Raw genomic sequence first — 27859 nt, forward strand, 5'->3', positions numbered from 1 at the left:
AACTGGTTAAAGTTTGGGTTGTATTTTTCTAGGCATACTCAAATTATTTTTAAATGAATTTAAATATTTCTGTACAGTTTGATCGGGAACACTTCAGTGAAGTTTTTGTGGACCTAAAGTGGTTTGAAAGCAAAGTTGGTAACAAGTACCTCAATGAAGCAGCTGGTGTTGCAGCAGAAGAAGCCAAGAACTACAAGGAAAAGAAAAAACCAAAGGTGTTCATTTTTTTAGGTGTCCTTTCAATTTTTTAGCTACAAAAGTAAAACTGATATTCCTTATTCCTCATTTTCTTTCTTATGGTTTTTAGGGTTGCCTTATTTCATTTTCATTTCTTATTTTCTCCTATTGAACATTTAAAAATTTTTTTTGGTTTCTTCTCTATTAGATCCTGTCCTTTAAATATGATATTTAAAAATCAACTTCTTATTTTTTACTTTTGAAAAAGAACATTGTGTTTTCTTTGTTCTTTCATCCTATTAATAAGTATAGAAATAAATATAAATATAAGAGCCCAGATAATTAGTTATCTTTTTTTTAAAAATGCAGGTATTTATAGCATTTAATAGTGAGACATCAACTAGATCAGTGATTTTTCTCTAGAAATAATTTATATATAAAATCATATACAAGGTGCCTGGGTGGCTCAGTCATTAAGCGTCTGCCTTCGGCTCAGATCATGATCCTAGGGTCCTGGGATCTGGCCCCTAATGGGGCTCCCTGCTCAGCGGGAAGCCTCCCACTCCCCCTGCTTGTGTTCCTTCTCTCACTGTGTCTCTCTCTGTCAAGTAAATAAATAAAATCTAAAAAACAAAACAAAAAGGGGCTTCTGGGTGGCTCAGTGGGTTAAAGCTTCTGTCTTGGGCTCAGGTCATGATTCCAGGGTCCTGGGATCAGGCCCCGCATCAGGCTCTCTGCTCAGCGGGGAGCCTGCTTCCCCGCCTCTCTCTCTGCCTGCCTCTGTGATCTCTGTCTGTCAAATAAATAAATAAATAAATAAAATTAAAAAAAAAAAAAGGCAATAGGTTAGTTTAAGAGTAAATAATAGCACAATAGCTAATGCTAGTGCTCAATAATTAAATAATTATTATTTTATTATTGTTAGGACAAATAAATAATAGAATCAGAATATGCTAATACCCTATAAAACATCACTAATAAGCTCTAAAGAATGTCTTATATGTGTTAGCTCAGAAAATAAACCTCTTCTGAAATTTTCCTCAGCCTATTCATAATTACTGGGTTCTGATAAAATCGAGGAGTTTCCTGCACTCTCCTTGCCATACTGGTTCTATTTAGGTTTAAGGCTAGTAACTGTTGCTCCAGGAAGGGCATTTATCCTAATTTTCTCTAGTGTAGTCCTTCTACTTGATTAGATTTTTCTCAGTGAAACTTAGGAGCAGTCCATTTGCATTCTACTGTGTTTTTGCTCTTAAGGAAATAGTCTCAGAAACTTTTTGGGAATCTGTACTTTACTCACAAAATTTACACATCAGTAATCCCTGGCTCCACCCATCTCAGCCCAGTCCTTAAGCTTCACAAGTCTTCCGGCATATGTAGTTACTATTAAAGAAATTGGCAAAATGGGAGGAACTAGAGGAAGAGCCCAAGCACAGGAAGTTAGGTGAGGCTCTAGTTTGGATGAACAAAGGGAAATGGGAATAAGCGGGTAGGAAGAACTAATGAAAGTCACTGGCAGTAGATAGGCAATCAGAAAATAGAGGAGAGAAGAGTTGAGATCACAAGGGCAGAAAAACAGCTGGGCAGGAATATGAAGACTGTGATGAGATGGGAAAACTATAGAAAAGCAAATGAGTTGCACGAGAGAAAAATTGAGAAGTGGAGATAGAAAACAGAGTTATAAGAATGATGAAATCCAGAGATACAGAAAACATGTAATATTTGTAATCATTGGATTCAATTGTAAACAAATAGATTATATTAACTCAATAGGTGAGAATTACCTATTACATATTTTTGATAGGCCTAAATATTAAGTTCTATATGATAAAGATTTAGAAAACAAGTGATATAAAACCAAAAACACTTACATAGTATTTGCAGATTATTTTTTGAATGAACTTTTACAGTGTTGTCACTTAAGAATCAGTCAGTTCTTTTTAGTATTTTTTTAAATCTCTGTATTCAATTATCTTACTTTGAAATATATCTTGCCATTAATTTTATATTGATTTGTAATTTTTGTAGGGCCAGGAAAATGCCATTTGTTGGGCTGCTTTAGACAAAAATGGAGAAGAAGTGGTAACTTCTAAGGGTGAGTACAAACTCTGTATTCTATGTTGGTTTTTTTTTTAATTTTTTTTGACAGAATAGTTATTATCTTTCCATAGTAAATACTAATTCAATAATATTGGATAGAATAGATTTCTATGTTAGTTTATAAGCATTTGCTTTGATAAATATTTACCAGACCATAGGTGGAAAAACAGAATATTTATAATTTTCAGCACTATTTTTCTGGCTTTTTTTTCCAGATAATTTAGAAGATGAGACTGAAGATGATGACCTATTTGAAACTGAGTTTAGACAATATAAAAGAACATATTACATGACAAAGATGGGAGTTGATGTAGTGTCTGAGTACGTTTTTACCAATGCTTTTACTTTAAAATAGAAAAAATTAGATTTTGTGGTTCTTCACAAAACAGCATAATTTTGATAGTTAAGATTGTGGGTGAGGAGAATTTTTTGGTTATAGAAATTATTGTAGTGTCAATCTTTCAACTGTTGTGGTTTTGGAATAGGTGATAACTGACATGTGTTATATTCCTGTAGTAAAAAGTTGCCAGGTAGGGATACCTGGGTGGCTCAGTCAGTTGGATGTCTGCCTTCAGCTCAGATCATCATCCCAAGGTCCTGGTATCAAGTCTCAAGTCAGACTCCTTGCTCAACAGGGAGCCTGCTTCTTCCTCTGCCTGACACCCCCCCCCCCCCCCCCGCTTGTTCTCGCTCGCTCTCTCTTTCTTTCTGACAAGTAAACAAATCTTTAGGGGCGCCTGGGTAGCTCAGTTGGTTAAAGCCTCTGCTTTCAGCTCAGGTCATGATCCCAGGATCCTGGGATCAAGCCCTGCATCAGGCTCTGTGCTCAGCTGGGAGCCTGCTCCCATCCCACACCTGACTCTCTGCCTACTTGTGATCTCTGTCTGTCAAATAAATAAAATCTTTTAAAAAATTTTTAAAAATAAAATAAAATCTAAAACAAAAAAAGTTGGCAAGTAGAAAACAATTTGTTTTTCTCCCCTTCCATTTTCTGGACTCCTGTCAAACTCATCTCAAAAGTTACCTGGTTTAGCCCCAAGTTAATAATCTAGCTCAAAAGTTCCTTAAGAAGTTGACCTCTAGAACGGTAGATTTCATACTTTTAAACTGCAACCCACAGTATGAACTATGTATGTTTGTATTTTATTTAATTAAAATCTTTAGCGGTTACCAAGTACCAAGTGTTATTCTAAATATTTAAAAAATATTGACTTATTTAATTCTCACAATTCTTTAAGATAAATAAGTTATTATTATTACAATAGAAGAAATTAAGGAAGGGAAAGGCTTTTTTTTTTAGGCAGGTTCAGTTTTTTTTTTAAAGATTTTATTTTTAAGTAGTCTCTACACCCGGTATGGGGCCCAAACTTACAACCCCAAGACCAAGAGTTGCATGTTGGATGCTTGGGTCGCTCAGTCGTTAAATGGCTGCCTTTGGCTCAAGTTGTGAACCCAGAGTCCTGGGATCAAGGTCCATGTTGGGCTTCCTGCTCCGCTGGAAGCCTACTTCTCCCTCTCCCACTTCCCCTGCTTGTGTTCCCTCTCTCACTGTCAAATAAATAAAGAAAATCTCCTAAAAGGATTTTATTTATTTATTTATACTCTACCAAATGAGTCAGCCAGGCACCCCAAGGATTTGAGAAGCTTAAGTGACTTGCCCAAGGTGGCATAGTCAGTGACAGAGCCAGAATTTGAACATAGGCGATCTGGCTCCTGAGTTAATCCTCTCTCTCTCTCTCTCTCTCTCTTTTTTAAGTTTATTTTTTTAAGTAATCTCTACACCCAGCATGGGGCTCAAACTCACGACCTCAAGATCAAGGGTCACATGCTCTACTGACTGAGTCCACTTAGGCGCCCCCCGTTAACTCTCTAACCACTGGATGAGACTGCTTCTCCATAAGAGAGATAAGAGTTTCATGAAATGCTATGTACCCTTTACTTGCTTAGATATTATACTTAGATATTTTCTATACTATAATTTTTACTTCTCTTTTAATATAATAAAGCACTAAATATTAGATCTTTTCTATAATCTGCCCAGAGATAGACTTTCAGACATTGCTTTATGGACATTCAAACTGTCTTCCATTCTAGTCTAGACATAGTATTTCTTGTCTCTTTTCATACTGACCTCCAGGAACTAGAGATATAGGAATTCTAGTACAGTTCACCAGCTTATTTGAAGCTTTGTTAAGTACCATTAGCATGTAAGACTTGAGAAATAAAATATTTAAAATAGTTATGCTTTTAATCTTTTATTCCTTAATCCTTATATTTCCTTGATTACAGTTATGTAGCGCTGTAATACCTGCTGTAGGCACTAAATCCTTAATTTAATAGCTAACAAATCTTGTTTTATTTCCCTTCCTTTTTATATATTAAAATGTGGACTTATGAAAATAATGATACCATTTGCTTGCCTAACAAATAAGCAAATCTTTTTAAATTCTTATATTCAGTGTTGGTCCAAAAGTGATGATGGTAGTATTCTTTCCCATTTACTGGTGAAAATAGAAATTGGTAAAATTATTTTGGGAAGTACATATCCAGAAGTCTTTAAAATATTTATCCTGGGCGCCTGGGTGGCTCAGTGGGTTTAAGCCTCTGCCTTCGGCTCAGATCATGATCCCAGGGTCCTGGGATCGAGCCCCGCATCGGGCTCTCTGCTCGGCAGGGGGCCTGCTTCCTCCTCTGTCTGTGCCTGCCTCTCTGCCTACTTGTGATTTCTGTCTGTCAAATAAATAAAATCTTTAAAATAAATAAATAAATAAATAAAATATTTATCCCTTTGGGGCTCCTGGGTGGCTCAGTTGTTAATTGTCTGCCCTGGGCTCAGATCATGATCCCAGGGTCCTGGGATTGAGCCCCACATCCGGCTCCCTGCTCCATGGGAAGCCTGCTTCTCTCTCCCATTCCCCCTGCTTCTGTTCCCTCTCTAGCTGTGTCTTTCTCTGTCAAATAAATAAATCTTTATGAAAAAAATATATATTTATCCCTTTGACACAATAATTCTAATTATTAATCTGTCTTAAAAATACAAACTTAAATACAGAAGATCCTTATACACAAGGATGTTTATTGTAGTTTTTATAATAGTACAAAATTAGAAATGATCTACCTCTCCTCATAATCATGTCTGCTTCCCCTGTATCATACCATCTTGTCATTACACTGTCTTCAGAATCTATAGAACTGCTAAACTGTTATTTATAAGAAGTTGGTAACAATTTAGGAAGATACTTATAGTATATTATTAAGCACAAATTTCAAAAGCAGGACACAAAATCATGTATACAGTATACTCTCATTAATATTAAACAAAAAACCAACCAACCTAGGCATAGAAAAAAGACTGAAAAGAAACATACCAAATATAATAGTGATTGCTCTAAGGTGATTAAAAATGCTTTTCTTGGGTGCCTGGGTGGCTCAGTTGGTTGAGCGACAGCCCTCAGCTCAGGTCATGATCCCTGAGTCGCAGGATCGAGTCCCGCATCTGGCTCCCAGCTCCATGGGGAGTCTGCTTCTCCCTCTGACCTTCTCCCCTCTTGTGCTTTCTCTCGCTGCCTCTCTCTGAAATAAATAAATAAAATCTTTTAAAAAATGCTTTTCTTCATTATCTAGATTTTTAATAATGAAAACATATTTGTTAATGAAAATTTAATATGTTTCATTTTCAAAAGTGTACCTCCTAGAACTACTGAGATCTGGAATTTCTAATTGCCATCTCTACCTAAATTTTGGTAATAGCCACTGGCAGGTTTATGGCTACTTTTTGGCTTTCGTCCAAGTTTCATGGGCGTGTGAGTGTGTGTATATGTATTTTACCTTAAATGATGGTCTTTGAGAAAGAAAGGATTACAGGGAATATTATTCCGTAAATACAGCATTTTTCAAAGTGTGTTCTAGCTGCAGATTCTGTGATCTTCCTGATTTCCTCCTGTGATTTTTCTTAAGCGTCCTCCCAGCTAAAGTTTCCCATTCCTGTCTCCCATTATACCCTAACCATTTAGGACAGTAGTAGTGCCACTTTATAGAAAGCTTCATGGGCCAAATCCTCAAACTTTAAACTGCAGGCATAGTACCTTGACTGAATAAATATGCACAGTAGGTGTAAGTATTGTGATAGACAGTTTAGGAAAACTATAAGGCAAACCTTTAACCTGACAGGATGGAATTTGTTTTAAATACTGTTTTGGAATTTTTCTGATTACAATTTTTAGCTTATTCATTGATTGTATAAAACATGTGAGGCAGGGGCGCCTGGGTGGCTCAGTGGGTTAAAGCCTCTGCCTTCGGCTCAGGTCATGATCCCAGGGTCCTGGGATCAAGCCCCGCATTGGGCTCTCTGCTCAGCAGGGAGCCTGCTTCCTCCTCTGTCTGTGCCTGCCTCTCTGCCTAGTTGTGATTTCTCTCTGTCAAATTAAAAAAAACAAAACAAAACAAAAAAACAAAACAAAACCATGTGAGGCAGAGTGTATCAGCAGATATCATGCTCTAAAGACAAATGGCCTGTCTTGAAAAATTAACATAATGAAAATACTCTTTTCCATTTTCAGTGACTTTCTGGCTGATCAAGCTGCATGTTATGTTCAGGCAATACAGTGGATTTTGCACTATTACTATCATGGAGTTCAGTCCTGGAGCTGGTGAGGAATACAAACAAAAATAAAGTTTTTATTTTTTATTTTTTTAAATAATGGTTTGTTCTCCTATAATCTCATTTGGAGATCTCTTTTCTCTTTATTCCTACTTATGGTGGCATTTTTAAAAAGATACATCCAACCAAATTTAAATGAAATATAGGTAATCTTTTCTTATATGAAAGTACTTTTAAAGACCTTTGTGTACAAAGATACTTCCAGCCCTAGCAGAAGACCAATGATGAAACCTCTTTCAATCTAAGGATTTAAAATTCTCTCTCATGATGAATCAACTGTGACAGAGTCTTGATAATTATTAGGTGTTAATGATAGTTATATAGGGCTGTTCGTTATATTCTTTGCTACACTATTGTGTATTTGAAGAAATTTTTCTCTCAAGAGTGATTACTAAAGAATGGGTTATTTGAATGTTAGACTGGGAAGGGTAAAGAAGAAGAAAGAAGAAAAGAATTATTTACTTTTCCTAGAAATAGTAATAATTTTCCATTTCTCTCATGTTTCCTATTCCAGAAAGTTCTGTCTACATTTCTAAACCATCGGAATAGAAAAATAACAAAGCAAAATATGATGCAGAGAAAAGTAGAGACTTTTAAGTGATGAGATTGTTTGTTCTGTTTTGTTTTGTTTTGCTTTGCTAACACCTTTACTTGGCTTTGTTTTAAAGCACCATACATCAAAACACACCAGTACAAATTATGTATATTAATACATAAAAGATTATAATACAAAAAGATTGTAATCTTTTAAAAAATAATCTTTTAAAAAATCTTTGCAATAAATAACCTAATTCTGAGGGCCTCTCTGAAGAGCATTCTAATGACAAAAATCCTTGATTTGCCATTTCTTAATAGGGTGAGTGTAAACTAATCCTATTATGTATCACGCATTAAGGCCAGGCACTTGAAAAGTATGTTCTCATATAATCTTCATCACTTTAAAGTAAGTATTGTTATCTGACTTTAACAGATGAGGCCCAGTCAATCTTTATTACTTTAGAAAGCCATTAGTCTATCTATCGGTCTTTCATTCCTTCTTCCTTTTTTCTTTCTTTCTTTCTTTCTTTCTTCCAAGAGCAGCATGGAGGGGCCGAGGGAGAGGGAGAAAGAGAATCTTAAGCAGGCTTCATGCCCAGCATAGAGCCCAACGCAGGGCTTGGTCTCACAACCCTGAGATCATGACCTGAGCCAAAATCAAGAGTTGGACACTTAACCAACTGAGCTCCCCAGGAACCCCAGAAAGTAATCTTTATAAAGTCATACACCCAAGAATCAAGTCTAAGCCTGTCTGAATCTAAACTCTATGTATTTTCCATTCTAAATGCTATTCTACCTCCTAAACTTTTTCATCTTTTTGAAATATGTCATAATTGTGGGGATAATATACTTAATTTTTAGCATCCTTAGTAAAATATTAAAAACAACGAAATTTTTTTAAATTGTTATGTTCAGAGCTTTGTAAAAAAATATTTTTACCTGTAGTTGTAGATTGGAAGGCATTAAAAATAAAAATAGTGCGTATGATTGATTAATGGTTTAATCCTATATATATATATGGTATATATATACCATATATATACCAATCCTATATATATGTGTGTGTATATATATATATATACACACACACACACACACACCAATTCAAAGATACAAAAGTTCTTAGAACTGACGGGTAACAACCATATGAGCTCAGACTCACTGTTCTGTCTGTGCTTTTGAGAGAGGCTCCAGTTCATGTGTCTAACTGAAAGTCTTCTGACTACCTCAGTACCTCATTCTAAGAGTCTGTTGATTGGAAGATTCACACTCAATATCTTAGAAGCTAAAAAGACCATTATATTTTATATATACATACACATACATGTATACACACATATATTTATATAAATATACATATATATGTGTGTGTTTTTGTGTGTATTTCTATCCTTCAATTACATGATACATCCCAATTTTGGAAATGTGAAATTATACCTTAAAAATTAAAGAAATACAGGGGCACCTGGGTGGCACAGGTCATGATCCCAGGGTCCTGGGTTCGAGACCTACATCCAGCTCCCCAGTGGGCGAGGAGCCTGTTTTTCCCTCTTCCTCTACCTGCCGCTCCCCCTGCTTGTGTGCATGTGCTCTTTCTCTCTCTCTCTGTTAAATAAATAAATTAAATCTTTTTTAAAAATTAAGGAAATACAACATTTGTTGCCATCACATGATCTAAATATGCTAATGCTGATTTCTTAAATCAAGTGATAGTACTATGGGCGATATTTTTTTTTCTTTAGAGTTATTGCTCTGTTGTTAAAAAGGAAAAGTATATATTTAATATTGACCTGTTGCATAAAGTTGCCAATTGTTTAAAACTCAGTTTTGTTTTACAGGTATTATCCCTACCATTATGCACCTTTCCTATCTGATATCCGTAACATTAGTACACTCGAAATCCATTTTGAGCTAGGAAAACCTTTTAAGCCATTCGAACAGCTTCTTGCTGTACTTCCAGCAGCTAGCAAAAATTTACTTCCTACATGCTACCAGGTGGGTTTTAAAATTAAATGTTTGTATGTCCTTTTTGATACTTAGGAGTTCCTCATATAAGAGAGGATGACTCGAGCCAAAGGCAGCCACTTAACAACTGAGCCGCCAAAGCACCCCAGATTTTTGGATTTTAGAAATTTTTTCTTTTTAAATTATCTTAGATACAGTTCTTACATTACTTACCAAAATCAATTGATGAGGACTCGAAAGTTCATAAGTAAATTAGGTTAAAAATGGAGGACTGTTGGAAGCCTGTGAAATTAAGTCCGAGAACAGAATTTAAGTGGGTCTTATAGAGTGATAAGACAATGAAAGACAGAAGTGGTAAAGTTGAAATTCAGAGTAAAGATGGTTTTGCTACATAACTAGGTTACTACAATGGGAAAGTAAGAGTAGCTGTGAAATTAGAAGTCTCATAGTTGAAAATCAAAATATAGCAAGTATATTGCAGCATTTCTAAGATGTAAAAATTTAGTTTTGTTTTTGCTTGGGAATTTTAAACTGTAACAGGTAAATATTGTAAATATATTTACAAAAAGTTATATTGATTTTAGTTCTTAAATTTCTATTACTTTTTTATATTTCCATAGCACTTGATGACCAGTGAAGACTCACCAATTATAGAATATTATCCACCTGATTTTAAAACTGACCTAAATGGGAAACAACAGGAATGGGAAGCTGTGGTACTAATACCTTTTATTGATGAGGTCAGTGCATGAAGTAGTTATATATATGCATGTATTCTTTCTTTCTTTCTTTCAAGTTTTTATTTAAATTCCAGTTGGTGTGATATTAGTTACAGGTGTAGAATTTGGTGATTCATCACTTAAAATACCTGATACTCATCACAACAATTGTCCTCCTTAATCCTCATCACCTGCTTAACCCGACACCCTGCCCACCTCCTCTCCAGTAAACATCAGTTTTTCTATAATTAAGAGTTGTTTTCTTGGTTTGCCTTTTTTTCCCCCATGTTCATTTGTTTCTTAAAGTCTGCATATGAGTGAAACCATATGGTATTTGTCTTTCTCTGACTTAATTCACTTAGCATAATACTCTAGCTCCAGCTATGTCATTGCAATGGCAAGAGTTCATTCTTTTTATCTGAGTAATGTTCCATATTATATATATACCACATCTTCTTTATCCATTCATCAGTCGATGGGCATTGGGCTCTTTCCAAGGTTCAGCTGTTGTTGATAATGCTGCTATAAACATCAGGGTGCATTTATCCCTTTAAATCTGTATTATTATATCCTTTAGGTAAATACCTAAAGATATTTACTACCAGATCATAGGGTAGTTCTGTTTTTAACTTTTTGAGGAACCTCCATATAGTTTTCCACAGTAGCTGCATCAGTTTACATTCCCACCAGCAGTGTAAGAGTGTTCCCCTTTCTTCACGTCCTTGCCAACACCTGTTATTTCCTTTGTTATTAATTTTAGCCATTCTGACTGGTGGGAGGTGATATCTTATTATAGTTTTGATTTGTATTTCACTGATGATGAGTGATGTTGAACATCTTTCCATTTATATGCATATATTTTAATCAGATTATTTCACATAAATTAATGAGCAATGGGTTTTAATCACCATTTATGTTTTATTAATGAGATTTAACTGCTCCCTTCATTATGTGCATAAAAACTTCTGGGCCAATTATAAGAAAGTTGGAGTAGCTTTACTAACATTAGAAAAATAGACTTTAGGACCAAGGAGTATTACCAGAGATCAAGAAGAAATTTCATATAGATTAAAAAGTCAAGTCATGGGGCGCCTGGGTGGCTCAGTGGGTTAAACTGCTGCCTTCGGCTCAGGTCATGATCTCAGGGTCCTGGGATCGAGTCCCACATCGGGCTCTCTGCTCTCTGCTCAGCAGGGAGCCTACTTCCCTCTCTCTGCCTACTTGTGATCTCTCTCTCGCTGTCAAATAAATAAATAAATAAAATCTTTAAAAAAAAAAAGATTTAAAAAGTCAAGTCAGTTTAGGGCACCTGGATAACTCAGTCAGTAAAGCATGTGACTCTTGATCTTGGGGTTGTGAGTGCAAACCCCATGTTGGACACAGAGATTACTTTAAAAAAAAAAAGTTCATCAAGAAGATATAAAAATCCTGAATGTACATGTACATTATAACAGAGCTTCAAATACATAAAGAAAAAGCTGTCAGAATTGAAAGGAAAGAAAAATTCAAAGGAAGTTTGCAAATATTGTGATCTAAATGATAATAAAAATACAACATAATCTGTGTGATGAAGCTAAAGTAGTGTTTTAAGGGGCATTTAAGTTTCTAGATGCTTACACTGAACAAAAAAAAAGTCTTACAATAAATACCTAAGCTTCCTACCACAAGAAGTTAAAAATGCAAGAGAAATTAAACCCAAACAAAACAGAATGAAGGAAATAATAAAGATAGGAACAGAAATCCATAGAAAATGAACAAACAATAGAGAAAAATCAATGGAACCAAAAGCTCTGAAAGTAAATTATCAAAAAAAGTGTCCTCTCAGGAGGAAAAAAAAACTGACATGTTATGGAGTGGAGGAAGCAAGTGTTTATTCACACCTTATTAGTTTTTACCAAGAATACCTGTTATATGTGAAAAGACACTTGCTAGCCACTAGACAGGATTAAGTTGTGACATAGCCATTATTGCCTGCATGTGTACAGACTTAGTTCCATGTAGACAGTTATTATTGTTCATCCAGTTATCTCTTTAGTTCATTGTGATTGAATTTTAACTTAAGGTTGGACACCTCAATGGGATTTTAAATGTTTTCAACAAAATTGCATTATAATATTACCATGAAACAAAACTTGTAAGTGGCAAAATTACCATGTTCTTCTGTATTTTTAGGAAGCAAAAGTTCAGAATATACGCAAGAAGTTACCTGAAAATAGATATATAAGATGTAAAAAGAAAAATTCCTGTTACAGGATAGTCAGTGAAAGTATATGGTGGTGGAAATTACTACATAGGAATACATGATAAAATTTTCAGAACTGAGAGATTGATAGGACCTATTTGTGCCTCATGAAAAATTATTACATAAACTCTGGTGTTATAAAGAGTTTACCTGCAGACTTGAGCTGTTTGGCATACATACTCTCACCCTTGCCTTCACCCTCACCCTTGCTCTCTAGGGGAGTTGGTTGGTTGAGATGATCTCACTGATACGAATGGTGGTGGTATTAGTTGTGAGCTGAGCCCTGTATGTGATCCCTCACCCTTTAGGAGGCTAACTCAAGTTTATTCTCAACAGGAGCTACAAAGCCTCTTGAGCTATGGAGTTTGCGTAGTGTCACTTCATTACATTCTTTTGAAAAAAGCAAATTATAAGACCAACTTGGATTTAAGAAGTAGGGAAATAGACCACTTAACATTTAAAGGGGCTTACGTATCAAGATAGGAATTATTATGGCCATCTTTGCAAACCATCTAGTCTGCCCCTTTGGCTAAATTTGTATCCCATTCAAATATAAAACACTGACCTCTCCCAAAAATTTCATCTCATTATACATCAGGCTCAAAGCCTAGATTTCATCTTCAAATCAAGTCTAGTTGTGGATTAAGCGCCTCAAATGCAGCTTCCCAGGGACAGCTCTCCTGACTCAGACACCTGTGAATTAAAAAAAAAAAACAACATTATCTACACTCCCCAACATCCCCAATTTCATATTGTACAATGACAGGATAACCACAATAAGTAGCTCCTATCAAAAAAGGGCAGAAACAGGATGCACATAACAATCACTGATCCATAACAATTTTGAAATCCCAACCAAATAGCATGCAGCAAATCCCTATATCCAGGGACACATACTGTTCCTTGAATAGAGCCTAATTAGCCTAAATCTGTTCTCTGGGAGTGTCTCTGCAGTCTCTTCTAGATTTTTGGCCCCCTACTGTGGTTTCTTGATGCTGCCCTCAAGATGTTGAGTAGAGGAAAAAACAGGATTGGTTAAAAGGACAGGCTACACTACAGTGCTGTCTCAACAAAAGACTTAACTGATCCTAAAAGTCACCCTAAAGCTGGAATGGCCCGTTAGAGTTCTCCAAAGTTGCTGTAAAGGGCCTGAGACTTTATACCCTTCATCTGTCAGTCTTGGATGCAGACTTCATTTCAGAAGGGTGCATGACCTTATGTGAGGTAACTTTTCATCTACAGATATTTCCAAGAGATAGCTGACAGCTGAGGGAGGGTTGCAGGGCAGCAGCACTTTCAGCATCTGGGCAAATAAGTCCTTCAGTACTAATGGGAGTTACAGCATATTACAACAGCCATTACTTCATTCTACCTTAACATGATGCTGTCTATCCTAAAGATGCTAAAGTGTTCAAGATTATAAGATTATAAAGGTGCATACATTCACAGAGCCAAGTAACCTAGAAAATTTTATGTATATATGTATTTCCTAAAGATAATATTAATTAGTGGGGGAGGGACAGAGGGAGAGAGAGAATCTCAAGCAAACTCCCTACAGAGTGCAGAGCCCAAAAATAGGGCTCACTCCCACAACCTTGAAATCATTACCTGAGCCGATACCAAGAGTTAGATGCTTAACTGACTGAGCCACCCAGGGCCCCCCCGCCAAAATACATTTTTTTAAAAGATTTTATTTATTTACTTGACAGACAGAGATCACAAGTAGGCAGAGAGGCAGGCAGGGGGTTGGGGAGCAGGCTCTCTGCTGAGCAGAGAGCCCGATGCAGGGCTCGATCCCAGGACCCTAAGATCATGATCCAAGCCGAAGGCAGAGGCTTTAACCCACTGAGCCACCCAGGCGCCCCTATTTTTGAAAGCTTTTTATATTTTGAATGTGAAGAAGGATTAGACTCAAATTTTGAATGTGACATTGGAGAAGTAAATAGGATGTAAGTAAATACCATTATCAGTGAACAGTAATTATAGAAATTCAATTTCGTATGTATTTCCTGAAAAACGGTTACTAATTTTTTGTATTGATATTTACAATATCAGTAGTGTCATAGAATCAAGAAATTATGGTATAATATTATCCATTTTATTGTATAATCTTTTCTAGATTTTGCTACTTCTTTCTTCTTTATACCACTTTTTCTGTAAATGTTCTGAAAATGGCATAGATCATTATTGAACTAAAAGTCTAGGAGGCCAGTCTGGAAAATAGTTCACCAGTTTCTAATAGAGTTAAATATACATTTACTATTCAACCCAGCAGTCACACTACTGGATATTTATGCTAGAGAAACGAAAATTAAATCCACACAAGAAAACCTATACACGAAAGTTTAGAGCAATTTATTTGTAATAATCCCAAACTGGAAAAAATGCAAATGCCCCTAAATGAGTGAGTAGATAAATTGTAGTATATCAATATGGTGGAATATTACTCAACAATATAAAGAACTATTGATATAAGCAACTTGGATGAAAACAACTTAGTTAAGTGAAAAAAATCAGTGAGTGAAAAATCAGTCTCAGAAGATTATATATTACATTGCTTCATTTATATAATATTCTTAAAATGATAAAATTACTATGATATAAAATATGGAGTGACTGCTAGGGGTTAAGGTTGGGAATAGGGTATGATTATAAAGGAATAATAAGGAATTTCTTTACAATGTTGTACCAGTTCTGTATTCCAGTTTTAGTGGTGGTTAATATGAATCTATACACTTGGTAAAAATTTCATAGCACTGCATACACATAAAATCACATACAAAAATCAGTGAAATCGGGGCGCCTGGGTGGCTCAGTCGGTTAAGCCTCTGCCTTCAGCTCAGGTCATGATCCCAGGATCCTGGGATCGAGCCCCACACCAGGCTCTCTGCTCAGCGGGGAGCCTGCTTCCCCTTCTCTCTCTGCCTGCCTCTCTGCCTACTTGTGATCTCCGTCTTACAAATAAATAAATAAATAAATTTGAAAAAAAACCAGTGAAATCTGAATAAGTATAGTTAATAGTATTGTACTCATGTCATTGTCCTGGTTTTGATAATTTACAGATGCTATGTGTAGGATATTATTAGGGAAAGCTGGGTGAGAGGTACATGAGAATACTCTGTACTAATTTTGTAAATTCTTATGAATCTTCATGTTCTTTGCCACTGTATGTAATGCTGTAATAAACTACTTGTGTATTCATGTATTCTTTTTGTTTGTTTATGCAGTCTTAGGTATTGGAAATTTTGTTTTTTTAAGATAGATTCCCAAAAGCAGGATTGCTTGGCTAGAATAGGAATGTATATTTTGACATTTAGTGAATATTCTTTTTCAAAAAGATTAGTCTAATTCATCCAATATTTAGTGCCTACTTCTCTGCCTCTTCAGACCTGAATATTACTGCTTCATTTAATTTTGGCCATTCTGTTGATGGATGTCATTAAAATATATGTAATTAAATTAATTAAATATATGAGATAATTTGGAGAGGTAAACATTTTCTATACCATGACAGAATTTGTAAAGAGATTAATCCTTTACGAATTATAACTGTAATAACTGTGGTAAATTCACATTTAAAATTTGATTCTCAGGCACCTAGGTGGCTCGGTCATTAAGTGTCTGCCTTCGGTTCAGGTCATGATCCCAGGGTCCTGGGATTGAGGCCCGTGTCAGGCTCCATGCACAGTGACAAGAAAGCTGCTTCTCCCTCTCCCACTCTCCCTGCTTGTGTTCCTGCTCTCACTCTCTCTCTCTATCAAATAAATAAATAAAATCTTTAAAAAAAAATAAAATTTGATTCTCCACTGTTTTTTTTAAAGATTTTATTTATTTGAGAGAGAGGGAGCAAGAGAGAAAGCACAAGCTAGGAGGAGAGGCAGAGGGAGAAGCAGACTCCCCACTGATCAGGGAGCCCAACCTCAAACGCAGGACCATGGGATGATGACATGAGCCGAAGGCAGATGCCTAACCAACTGAGTCACCCAAGTGCCTCAGTTCTCTGCTGTTCTTATTCACGGTTAGTTTCTATTGTTGGAATAGTAGGTTCAGAATAATTTGTAGTGGCAATCAATATTCTAGGGGCCTTTGAAACAGTTTTTCATATAATAAAATGGAAAAGAATTCCATTAGTTAAGATCTTTATTTTTCAAGAACACAAATAATGATTCTGCATACTGAGGGAAAAGATCTATTCTGTATGTTGAGATTACAGAATTTTTTTTTTCTTATTAATACAGTATTTATTTGTCTTCCCTCTGTCAAACCCTGAGCCAACCACTTTTCCCAGGCTGCCTGGGGAGGTATAGGAAAAGGAATATACAGGGCAGACGAGACACGGGAGAAAGGCCTATGGGAGGTGGAGACGGCTCCTTCACATGGCGAAGAGGATGAGAAAGGCCACCCACCATCAGGCAAAAGAGCCCCACGGCCTCCGGAGGGCAAAGCCCAGAATGGTGTAGGAGAAGAGCTGTTGCTTCAGAGAGGGATTCCTGGCATAACCAATGATGAGGCTCCCAAACACAGTCCCAATTCCAGCCCCAGAGCCAGCCACCCCTACCGTGGCAGCCCCAGCCCCAGTGAACTTGGCTGCTGTATCAATGTCCCTTGAAATGGCGCTGGTTTGGAAGCTGCGGCTAGGGATAAGTGAGGTCAGGGGTTGTGGGGCTGCCAAGATGCTGAGGCCCTTATAAGGTGCCTCATCTGTCAGTGTCTCGAGTGTTTTAGCACCACTGCAGACAGTGATCAGCTCAACAGCTGAGAGGTGCTCCTGACCAAGAATGGGGTGGAGACGAACTTTGCACAAGCATACATTTTCAGGGGATGAGGGGCTGTGGCAGGAGAGCTGCTCTCAGGACTGAGAAGATAGAGAGGAAGATTACAGAAATTTTATACTTTTAACTCTTTTCTTCAATCTTTCAATGCAGAAGCGATTGTTGGAAGCCATGGAAACATGTAACCACTCCCTCAAAAAGGAAGAAAGGAAAAGAAACCAACATAGTGAGTGCCTAATGTGCTGGTATGATAGAGACACAGAGTTCACCTACCCTTCACCATGGCCAGAAAAGTTCCCTGCCATAGAACATTGTTGCACAAGGTAACGTTATTGGTAATTTTTCAACTATAGCAAAGAGCTCCCTTTGGGGGCATTGAGGAGGAAGCTCTTGAATATCTACTTGGAGAATTAACAAATAATTTTTGATAGTTATAGTCAGTTGATAATGACTTGTCAAAGACCATAGCATCTCCCTCTCACAGTTATTTCTATAGTTCTCTGCTTTGGTCAGATTCTGCTTCTCTCTCTCTCTCTTCTGTTAAAGTTGGGTTTTTTGTTTGCTTGTTTTTTAATTTTTCCTCCCTAGTGTGTATCTGTACCCTCCCCACTTCAAGTGGATGTATGAATTTTTGTTTCCATTGTCAGTGCCTGCTCTTAGCATTATTTGATGTGCTGTGACTTTGCCTCTTACATTCCTAACCACCCAACCAGAAAGAAGAAAAAAAGAATTAAAGGGTCCTATAATCTCTTGCTTCAAACCCATTTCTACTTTCTCTTCCTCATTAAAATGTCCTTGTTTTTTTTTTCCTTTTTTCTCATTTTCCCTGCAAATAATTTGCCCAGATGGAACCTAAAGAGAACATCTCCCAGTTATGCTTTTTCTTTTTGTTAATGCAAAGAGAAAGATGGAATAGACATTATAAAATGTTGCTTTTCCATTTGGGTTATAGAACATGGAGGATATGGAGATTTGTAACATGCTTTATATGTTCCTTTACTTCTAAATTAAATATATATATATATATATATATATATATATATATATACACATACACACACACACACACACACACACACACACACACACACACACACATATATGGGAATTTTATTTTAAGTTAATGGTGAAAACGTCCATTCAGTAACCTACACATGTAGTTGCATCTAGTCAATTATAATAACAGAATATGGGTTGTCCTGCTCCATATTTTCTCTGTCTTAAAAGACAAATTGTCATTCCCTGTTTAAAAGCAAGGATGACTCTTGCAAAGTAAGTATTCAAGGGAATACTGAAAAACTGATAGCTTGCAGTGTGTGAATTTTGAATTAAATGCCTTGATTTATTTTCTAGGTATAAAATAATATCATTAGATGCTTGGCGTGTAGACATAAGCAAGAACAAAATAACCAGGGTTGACCAGAAGGCGTTGTATTTCTGTGGATTTCCTACCCTGAAACACATCAAACACAAAGTCAGTGGTTGTTTAGTTCAAAATTTTTTCACCTTATTGAATATAACGTGATTATGGAGAAAGATTGAAATTAAATTCTCTGAATTCTTTTAAAGTTTTTTTTGAAGAAGAGTGGGGTTCAAGTATTCCAGCAAAGCAGTCGTGGAGAAAACATGATGTTAGAAATCTTAGTGAATGCAGAATCAGATGAACTTGTAAGTATTTTCCTTGTTACATATTTACTAGGTGCTTATTATGCATTAAACTGTTCTAGTTGGAATGTGTTTACCAAAGAGGTATAACATGTAATAATTTCAAAAGTTCATATAAATAAGGATAAAATAAAGAAACATTTACATAAAATTTAAAGAAAATATATAATTATGATGTAATGAACAAAAAATACTCCATGAATTTTGGAAAGAAGATAAACTGTGTGAGCTGAAGATTAAGTACAAGCTTATAAATGAGACTAGGCTTGAGCTGGGTGCTAAGAAAAAGATTATCATAGAGAGGAGAAAAGTAGGGGAAGAGTATTCTAGTTGAAAGGAATAACATGAGCTGGAAATAAATGTGTGATACATTATCTTATTCTTTTTAACCTTTTTGTATGTCTGAAATTTTTCTTAATACTTTTTCTTTTTTTAGAATAAATGTGATGTATTTGAGGAGAAGGAATAGATAAACCTGACTGAAGCAGAGGACTTGTGTTGGGAAGTAGTAGAAGATAAGGTTGAAAAAACAGATTGAGGCCAGATTATGGAGGACCTTAATACCAGGCTAAGGAGTTTGGACTTTTTTTCCCCGTAACTGTTACCTTCAAATTGTATTTTCATAAGGATTAATTTGGTGGCAGTATAATAGACTAAATTGCACAAAAGAGAAATGAAAGAAAATGAAAAAGCCTGCAAGTTAAGAGGTTGTGGTTTAGAAGTGTTAGGTGATAAGGACAAAAACTGAAAGTAGTAATAGATCTAGATGAATAAGACTGTTAAAATTAACAAGTTTCATCATTTGTTCAAACATAGAGGATGAAAAGAGGAAGAAAATACTAAATATGACTGAGATGTCAAGCCTAGTTAACTAGTAAATAGTTGTTGTTTATTGGAATAAGGAAGTTAAAGTGGGAAAGTCTCTGGCTTGAGGGGATTAATGATAAGTAATGATGGAATTTTAAGGTGATGCCAGGGTGTTTAACTGGCGCTGCCCTGCCAGACTTTCTCAACAAGAGTCCTACAAGAGATTTAAGCCCTAATACCCTAAGTAATCCATTTGAATGTAGTAGATTTATTTTGTGTACATTTAGAGTGGGACTATTGTGTACCATCCTTTGGAGAATTGAAAAAAATAGTCAAATTATTTTTTGTGTTCTGTGGTTCAGATGAAAAACCTCAGTGGAGATAGTCTGCTTATACACAATTAATACCTGGAACTAGAGCTTGGAAGGAGGTAGGGCTATATGAGTCATTAACAAGGAGTGATGGCTGAGGCCTTAGGGCTCATTTTTCTGAAGAAAATGGACTCTGGGAGTTCAGATCTCAACATGCAGAAATATCCATAGTTACAAAGGGTGGAAAAGGAACCAGTGAAATTGACTGTAGTGTTCAGAGGTGAGAAAATGATTTCCAAGTTAAATAATACCACAGAAGCATGGAGTAGATACTACATGTAGTGCAAGAATAAAAACTGAAACAAGGTCTGTGAATTTGTCCTTCAGGGATCATTATTGGCCTTTGAGGATTTTATTCCAGTAGATTGCTTTCCTAACTACTCTAATAACTAGTCAGGGGCTGGGGTGAGGGGGTCTAGGTAGATGGAAAGTAGAGGTAGCAGGGATTGGGCCCTTAGTTAGGAAGATTATCATTGAAAAGAAGTCTAGAAACATAATGTAGGTAGAGGCAGTTTAACACACTAAATCTGTACAAAAGGAGAGAGGTAGACCTATGGAGGAAGGAGGTCATAAAGACACTAGAGGTAAGGGATATTAATGATAGCAAGACCCCATGTGAGGTATTAAGGGATTTCATTTTAGGCTTAATCTGAGGATTAATTTGAGAAATGACAACTTTTCCTTCAAAAACTAAAGGAGAATGAGAGAAGAAATACATGTGTAGAAGGGAAAAGGATAATTATGGGTTCCTAGTTCTAATGTTGAAACTTGTTTCATTTATCAGAATAGGCATTCTTTTGCTTTATATGTTAGACATATAATTAGACATTTAATTAGACGTTAATAAATGTCTAATTAAAAGTTGCTGCAAAAGGTCTAAAAATAGTCATCTGTAATTGTTAAAGAAATATTTGCTAGGGGCACCTGGGTGGCTCAGTGGGTTAAGCTGCTGCCTTCAGCTCAGGTCATGATCTCAGGGTCCTGAGATGGAGCCCCGCATTGGTCTCTCAGCTCGTCAGGGAGCCTGCTTCCCCCTCTCTTTCTACCTGCCTCTCTGCCTACTTATGATCTCTCTCTGTCAAATAAATAAATAAAATCTTCAAAAAATTTTGCTAATAATGATTAAGCATAATAAACAGAAAAGAACTGAATGAAAATTTGTATTTAAATTTCAATTGCTACTACAAAGTTGTTGTAAACAAACTGGAATTTTTACCTAAGATATTATTTCATATAGAATATTTATACAGCATTTTACAGTTTACAAAAGATTTTGTGTGTATTATTTTATCACCAAATAAACATTGTGAGGTAGATGTTATTTCTTATTCTCCTAAGAAAACTCTGCCTCTGGGGTTTAAATGATTTGCCTACGATTCTGTAGCTGGAGAGACATAGAACCCAAATTTGGACCCATAATTCCTAATTTTAAGTCTAGGGTTCTTATTTCATTATCCAACTACAAATTGAAATGAGGTCAGATTTCTTAGATTCTGTTATCCGATTATTTGATATGAAACAATGAATAATAGCCCTTTTCTAGACATTTCTGCTATTCTTACCACCTTTCTCAGTTTCCATGAGAAGAATAACCATGAGAATAATAGGATCATAGAATTTTACAATTGGGTAGAATTTTGTAAAGCATCTGTTCGAAATCATTAATTCTATAAATTAAGAAACAGAGTTAGCAGCAGAACTAAGAACCTAGGTTTCTTGCTAAACATTATTTCTAGTAATGTTGGCTATTGTTAGGGACAGTAGTACCTTATACGTCAGTGCTCTTCAGTTTAATTTCACTGGAAGCTATTTTTTCACCAAGTGATTTCATTCAGGATTAAAGTCAGTGGGCCATCCTTTACTAATAAGTGCCATTGCTGTTGAGAAAATGAGAAGGAGGCAAGCTTCCTGGTGTCATAATATTTATACATGCAGAACAGTACTTTAAGTTGGTCATAGTGCCTCTCTAATAAGAAGGGATTGAGAGGGGGGAAGGTAAACTTGGTCAACTTTAGTAGATTCATACTAAAATAAAGGGTTAAAGAAAGGCAGATGGGTAAAAACAAGTGAAAAATACTTTTTTAAATAAAGGAAAGGGGGAAAAAAATTAAGACTCCAACCAGAAATCCTGGGAAACATACTAAAAAGAAAAAGAGTAGTTAGCAATAAAGATAGCAATAAAAATAAAAAAATAAACTTAAAGAAGACAAATTAGGAAAACTAGCTGAATTCAAGTGGGTGGAATAATTAGTTGGAGAGTAAAGTTGAAAAGAGGAGGAACTGTAGGGAATAAATGGCTTGAGTGAACAAAATGGTATTTTATATCTGTCTTAATTACTAAGGTGAGGTTTTTATTTATTTTAAAGACCTTTATAAACACAAGCCAGGTTTTAATTATTTAATTTTGCCTTTGTACACTTATCTCTTGGACCTGAAATATGAGTGAATTTTTCTGCTTTTACTTTAAGTGTGTAGAAAATATAGCTTCATCCGTGCTTGGAAAGTCTGTCTTTGTTAATTGGCCTCATCTTGAAGAAGCTAGAGTTGTTGGTATATCAGATGGAGAAACTAAGTAAGTAAGATTTGATGTATATTTTTTAAATGTATATTTGTTTTGCTTACTTGATGGCTTTTAATGATACTTTTTAAAACTGAAAGAATTACCAAAAAAAACCTGATAGAATTACTGTAAAAATATTTACACTCTGTAGTGAAAATGAAAGTCTTTTAATCACATCATTCAATGTTCAACCATAGTACCTCACTGAGATATTTTAGATGCATTTATCTTTTCCCTTTTGCTTTCTTTTCCTTTTAATTATGTGAAAGTTTTGTATCCTAATTTTTTACCAGCAGTTATTATTTAGCAAATATATTTCTCTTTCTGACAAGAATGAATAGCATATATAACCTGACCCTCCGTGCCCCTCCCAGGTTTCATTTAAATAATACATCAATTTTTAAAAGTACATAGCTTCAATTCAAGAAATAGTTTCTTATTTTATTTCAATTCATGATCATTTTGTCAATGATTATTTAGACAATTTATTCTTTATTTCATGTAAATTTAGTCTGTTGTTATTTTTCTTGTGTCTAGAACATTTAAAAGTGATTTTTTTCAGAGAAAATGTTCGTTTTCTCTGATGTAATGAGCCATTACATATCCAAAAGATCATTTTTGTTTTCCTCACACATAGGTTTAGAATTTTAGAGGCCCAGTTCTTTTTCCTTAGTTTTCTGCGAGCGTACTTCAGTTGTGTTCTGTCATAAAATTTTGTTGATAAGAGATCAGTCCCATTATGATTTTTTTTCTTCTGTGGGTATCTGCTTTTGTTGAGGAGCTCTTAAGAAATCTTTTTTTTTTTTTTTAAAGATTTTATTTATTTATTTGACAGACAGAGATCACAAGTAGGCAGAAAGGCAGGCAGAGAGAGAGGGGGAAGCAGGCTCCCTGCCGAGCAGAGAGCCTGATGTAGGGCTCGATCCCAGGACCCTGGGATCATGACCTGAGCCGAAGGCAGAGGCTTTAAGCCACTGAGCCACCCAGGCGCCCCGGAGCTCTTAAGAAATCTTGAGGGTTCTTTTCTTTTTAATCATCAGAATGCAGTTCCCCTCCCTTTTTAATAAAGTTCCATTTATCAGTTTTTTCTTTTACAGATCATGCTTTTGGTATAAGAATTTTGCCTAGCCCGAGGTCCCATACCTTTTCTTTATATTTTCTTCAAAAAGTTTTATAATTTTACCTCATCATTTTACATTTAAATCCATGACCCATTGTGAATTAATTTTTGTATTAGGTATGAGGTTTAGGTCAAGGTTCATATATTTGCCTATGAATGAGTATTCAGTTGTTCCAGCACCATTTGTTGAAAAGGCTGTTCTTCCTCCATTAGATTGCCTTTACACCTTTGTCAAAAATCGTTGAGCATACTTGTGTGGGTCTATTTCTGAGTTTTCCATTTTGTTACATTTATCTGTATGTCTGTTTTTATGCCAGTACCATACTGTCTTGTTACTGTAGCTATATATGTCTCTATCTTAGGCATATATATATATATGTGTCTCAATCTTAGGTATAAATCTTATATACAGATCTTATAGCATACAGATCCTGTATGTAATTTAGGTATAATCTTAGATTTATACCTAAGATTTATACCTAAATTACATACAGGATCTGTATGCTAAAAAAAAGCAAACCACTGGGGAAAGAAATCAAAAATTGAAATAAATAGTGAGATAAATGGAGATCCATTTGGATCAAAAGACTCAACAAAGTAAAGATACTAAATCTCCCCAAATTAATTTATAGGCTTAAAAAATCTCTCCCAGATTTTATGGATGCAGAACAATGTATTCTAAATTTATATGGAAAAGCAAAGAACAAAAATAATTAAAACAATTTTGAAAAATAAAAATAAGGCAGAAGGAATTGCTCCATCTAAGTATTTAAATTATTTTGGAGTTGGGACACCTGGGTGGCTCACTTGGTTGGGCGGCTGCCTTCAGCTCAGGTCATGGTCCCAGTGTCCTGGGATCGAGTCCCGCATCAGGCCCCTTGCTCGGCGGGGAGCCTGTTCTCCCTCTGCCTCTGCCTGCCACTCTGTCTGTCTGTGCTCACTCTCTCTGACAAATAAATAAATAAAATGTTTAAAAGAAAACTTATTTTGGAGCAACTATAGATGATACTATGTTTTAAATTTTGGTTTCTCCAGCTAGTATCTAGAAATACAGTTGATTTCTGTATGTTGATTTTATATCCTGGGATCTAGCAAACTAAGTTTACTTCCCTGCCTCTTTTCTTGAAGAGTCCAGGCCAGTTATTTTGTATAATTCTGGATTTACTTGATTGTCTCTGCTTAGTGTCATTTAACTTGGTCCTCTATCCCACATATTTCCTGTCAACTGGAAGTTAGGTATAATGGTTTACTGAGAATCAAGTTAAACTTTTTAGCAAATATACTTTACTGAATTTGAGAGTATTTTTTTAATTATTTAAAAATTTATATTTTATTGTATATTTAGTTTTTTCAGAGAAAATAAAATTTTTATTTTTGATTGAAATTTTTTACAAGTCTTTATTCTAAAATATTATATTACAGTTTTAAAAAAGGATGTTGGGGGACACCTGGGTGGTTCAGTGGGTTAAGCCTCTGCCTTCAGCTCAGGTCATGATCTCAGGGTCCTGGGATTGAGGGCGACATGGGGGGGGTTCTGCTCAGCAGGGGGCCTGCTTCCCTTCCTCTCTCTCTCTGCCTGCCTCTCTGTTCACTTGTGATCTCTCTCTGTCCATCAAATAAATAGAAAATCTTAAAAAAAAAAAAAAAAGGATGTCTGGTGTTTTGCTGTTATATCATGTAGAAACCTTTTCACTTTGAGGACTTATGCTGCTAGAATACCTTATTAAACCATAAATTTGGGGGTAATATAATTTTAATCTTATTTTAATTTTTAAGATTTTACTTGGAAGAACCTCCAGGAACACAGAAGCTTTATTTGGGAAGAACTGCCCCACCATCTAAAGTGGTCCATCTTGGAGACAAAGAGCAATCTAACTGGACCAAAGAAGTACAAGGAATTTCAGAATAGTGAGTGTTAAAATGTATTTAATGATAGAACTAGAATGTGATCTAATGTACTTGTTCTCTAGTTATTTCCTACTTAACATAGTAATCGCTATGAATACTGACTTCATCTTCATTTTATGTTCTAAAGAAAACAACAGTCCTAGTTTAAAATAATACCTGGTTAGCAGCAGTGATAGCTTTGCCCAGTTTGTCACTAAAATACTTCATGATGTACAAAGAAAGAGAAGATGCAATCACATAATACTAGGAATAACAGTTAATAATAGTTAATAGGTTGCCACTGAATTTCTTGGCCACACGTAAGTAATGAAGATAGGAAGGAAAATTTTCCTTTGTTCCTCACCCTCACTCTCTGATCACTTTCTTACTCTCCCTACACCCAAGTCCGTTATGCCCCTGAATTCAGAAATGCAGGGTCTATAACCAGCCAAATAACTAAGAAGCTGGCCCTCCTCCATGGTCCCACCATGACTTCTCTTTCTTCATCCAAATACTAGAATTCTCCAAACCAAAACAGAATAATAGATATTGGCAATGGCACATGAAATTGTGCTGTAAATGTATATCCATCTCCCTTCCTGTTAAAACTGTAATAACATCCATTGGTAAATGGGAATTTAAGGAGATGCCTCTTATACGATTTTGGAGTTAATACCAGGCTATAATATCCTTATTCAAAAATGAGTAAACAGGGAAAATATAAAGAGACCATAAAAAACCTTCCAGCATGGGGTGCCTGGGAGGCACAGTCAGTTAGGCATCCAACTCTTGGTTTCAGCTCAGGTCGTGATCTCAGGGTTGTGAGTTCAAGCTCTGTGCCCACCCAGCATGGAGGCTACTGGAGAGTCTCTCTCCCCTTTCCTCCTCCCCCTCCTCACACATGCACGCACTCTTTCTCTCTCTCTCTCCCTCGCAAATAAATAAATAAATCTTTTAAAAAAACCAATAAAAACCCATCTAGCATAAAACAAGGAGATAAACAGCTCTTGGGAGGTAGAGGTATCTTTTACCTTCTGAGAGTATAAATTAGATACCCCTGTCATAGTTCATACTATACTGAATTTTATTTTATAGTTCATAAATAAAAATCACAATAATAAATTTATTTGTGTGATTACTTTAATGACCATTTCCTTAGATAGTAAGCTCCATAAGGGTAGGGAACATATCTACTTTTGTTAACACTCTGTTCTCATTCTTTGGCTAATACTAAAGCAGCCTATAAATATTTGTTTGTTTAAATGAATAGAGATTGTTTTGTTCAACTTCTTTGATTGACAACAAACTCCATTCAGAATACTACAAGTTTAGACATTTGTTCATGTATTCAACAATTGTTGATACTTGATAGGTTTAGTGGTTGGCACTGTAGATACCATAAAGAAAAAAAATCACATAGTCCCTATGCTCATGAAACTTATGGCTGGTAGATGAAAACTGGGCATTAATGTCTTATGTGAATTTTTTTTTAAGATTTATTTATTTGAGAGAGAGAGAGAGAGAGAGAGAGAGCACATGCATGAGTGGGGGAAGGGGCAGAGAAAGAGAATATCCAAGCAGACTCCAGCTAAGCCTGGAGCCCATGCAGGGCTCAGTCTCAGGAGCTGTGAGATCAGGACCTGAGCCAAATCCAAGAAGCCACTTAACTGAGCCACCGAGGTGCCCCATCTTGTGTGAATTTCTCAAATCAAACTATAATTATGATAATTACTTTGAAGAAGTAGTGCTCTGAGACCATATAATAGAGGAGTTTGACTTAGCTAAGGAGGCATTTGCCTTAGTTAGAGAAAACTTACCAAAGGAAAATGTTGATTAAACTGGTTATCTGAATGTGGGGTAGGAGTTAGGCAAAGAGTGAAAAGGGAGCATGTTTCAGGATGAGAAAAAGGTACATATAAAGTTCCTATGGCAAGTGGAAAAGTAGCATGTTTAACATTAATGATAATGGTCAATGTGGCTGGAGTGTTGGAACCAAAAAGGAACCCCAATGAGGAAGATGAGGCAACAAAGGGGAAAAAAACGAGGCAATCTGAGAGGTAGGAGAACATCCAGGAAAGTGTTACATCATGCAGATTAAAAAAAAAAAAAAAGAGTGTTTGAAGATTAAGGGAATAAGTCATGTCAGATGTTATGAAGAAGATTAATAAATGAGAGCTATTTTGATTGAGCAGTGGAGCTGCAAGCCGGACTAGTATGGGTGGAAGAATGATTGAGAATAACAGAAATGGAGACATAATAGTAAACAGCTTCAAAAAC

General features: G+C 35.8%; 1 protein-coding gene and 1 pseudogene across 6 annotated transcripts in view; one reads left to right on the forward strand and one right to left on the reverse strand.

Moving 5' to 3' along the window:
• The window catches only part of XRN1 (5'-3' exoribonuclease 1), a 111777-nt gene that overhangs the window by 20946 nt on the left and 62972 nt on the right, over nucleotides 1–27859 (forward strand). For 5 of the 6 annotated variants that reach the window (XM_046002076.1, XM_046002078.1, XM_046002077.1 and 2 more), the window contains exons 10-20: nucleotides 78–215; nucleotides 2206–2272; nucleotides 2493–2598; nucleotides 6837–6926; nucleotides 9313–9469; nucleotides 10060–10179; nucleotides 17326–17495; nucleotides 18526–18646; nucleotides 18742–18840; nucleotides 22484–22587; nucleotides 25472–25603. In XM_046002076.1, coding sequence (XP_045858032.1) covers nucleotides 78–215; nucleotides 2206–2272; nucleotides 2493–2598; nucleotides 6837–6926; nucleotides 9313–9469; nucleotides 10060–10179; nucleotides 17326–17495; nucleotides 18526–18646; nucleotides 18742–18840; nucleotides 22484–22587; nucleotides 25472–25603 — 1304 coding nt within the window. The remainder of the gene's footprint in view (nucleotides 1–77; nucleotides 216–2205; nucleotides 2273–2492; nucleotides 2599–6836; nucleotides 6927–9312; nucleotides 9470–10059; nucleotides 10180–17325; nucleotides 17496–18525; nucleotides 18647–18741; nucleotides 18841–22483; nucleotides 22588–25471; nucleotides 25604–27859) is intronic. The other variant, XM_046002081.1, reaches the window with a different exon arrangement.
• Nucleotides 16616–17227, reverse strand: LOC123939939 (annotated as a pseudogene).

Source organism: Meles meles, chromosome 4, assembly GCF_922984935.1.
Source record: "Meles meles chromosome 4, mMelMel3.1 paternal haplotype, whole genome shotgun sequence".
In the NCBI taxonomy this organism is placed as follows: domain Eukaryota; kingdom Metazoa; phylum Chordata; class Mammalia; order Carnivora; family Mustelidae; genus Meles; species Meles meles.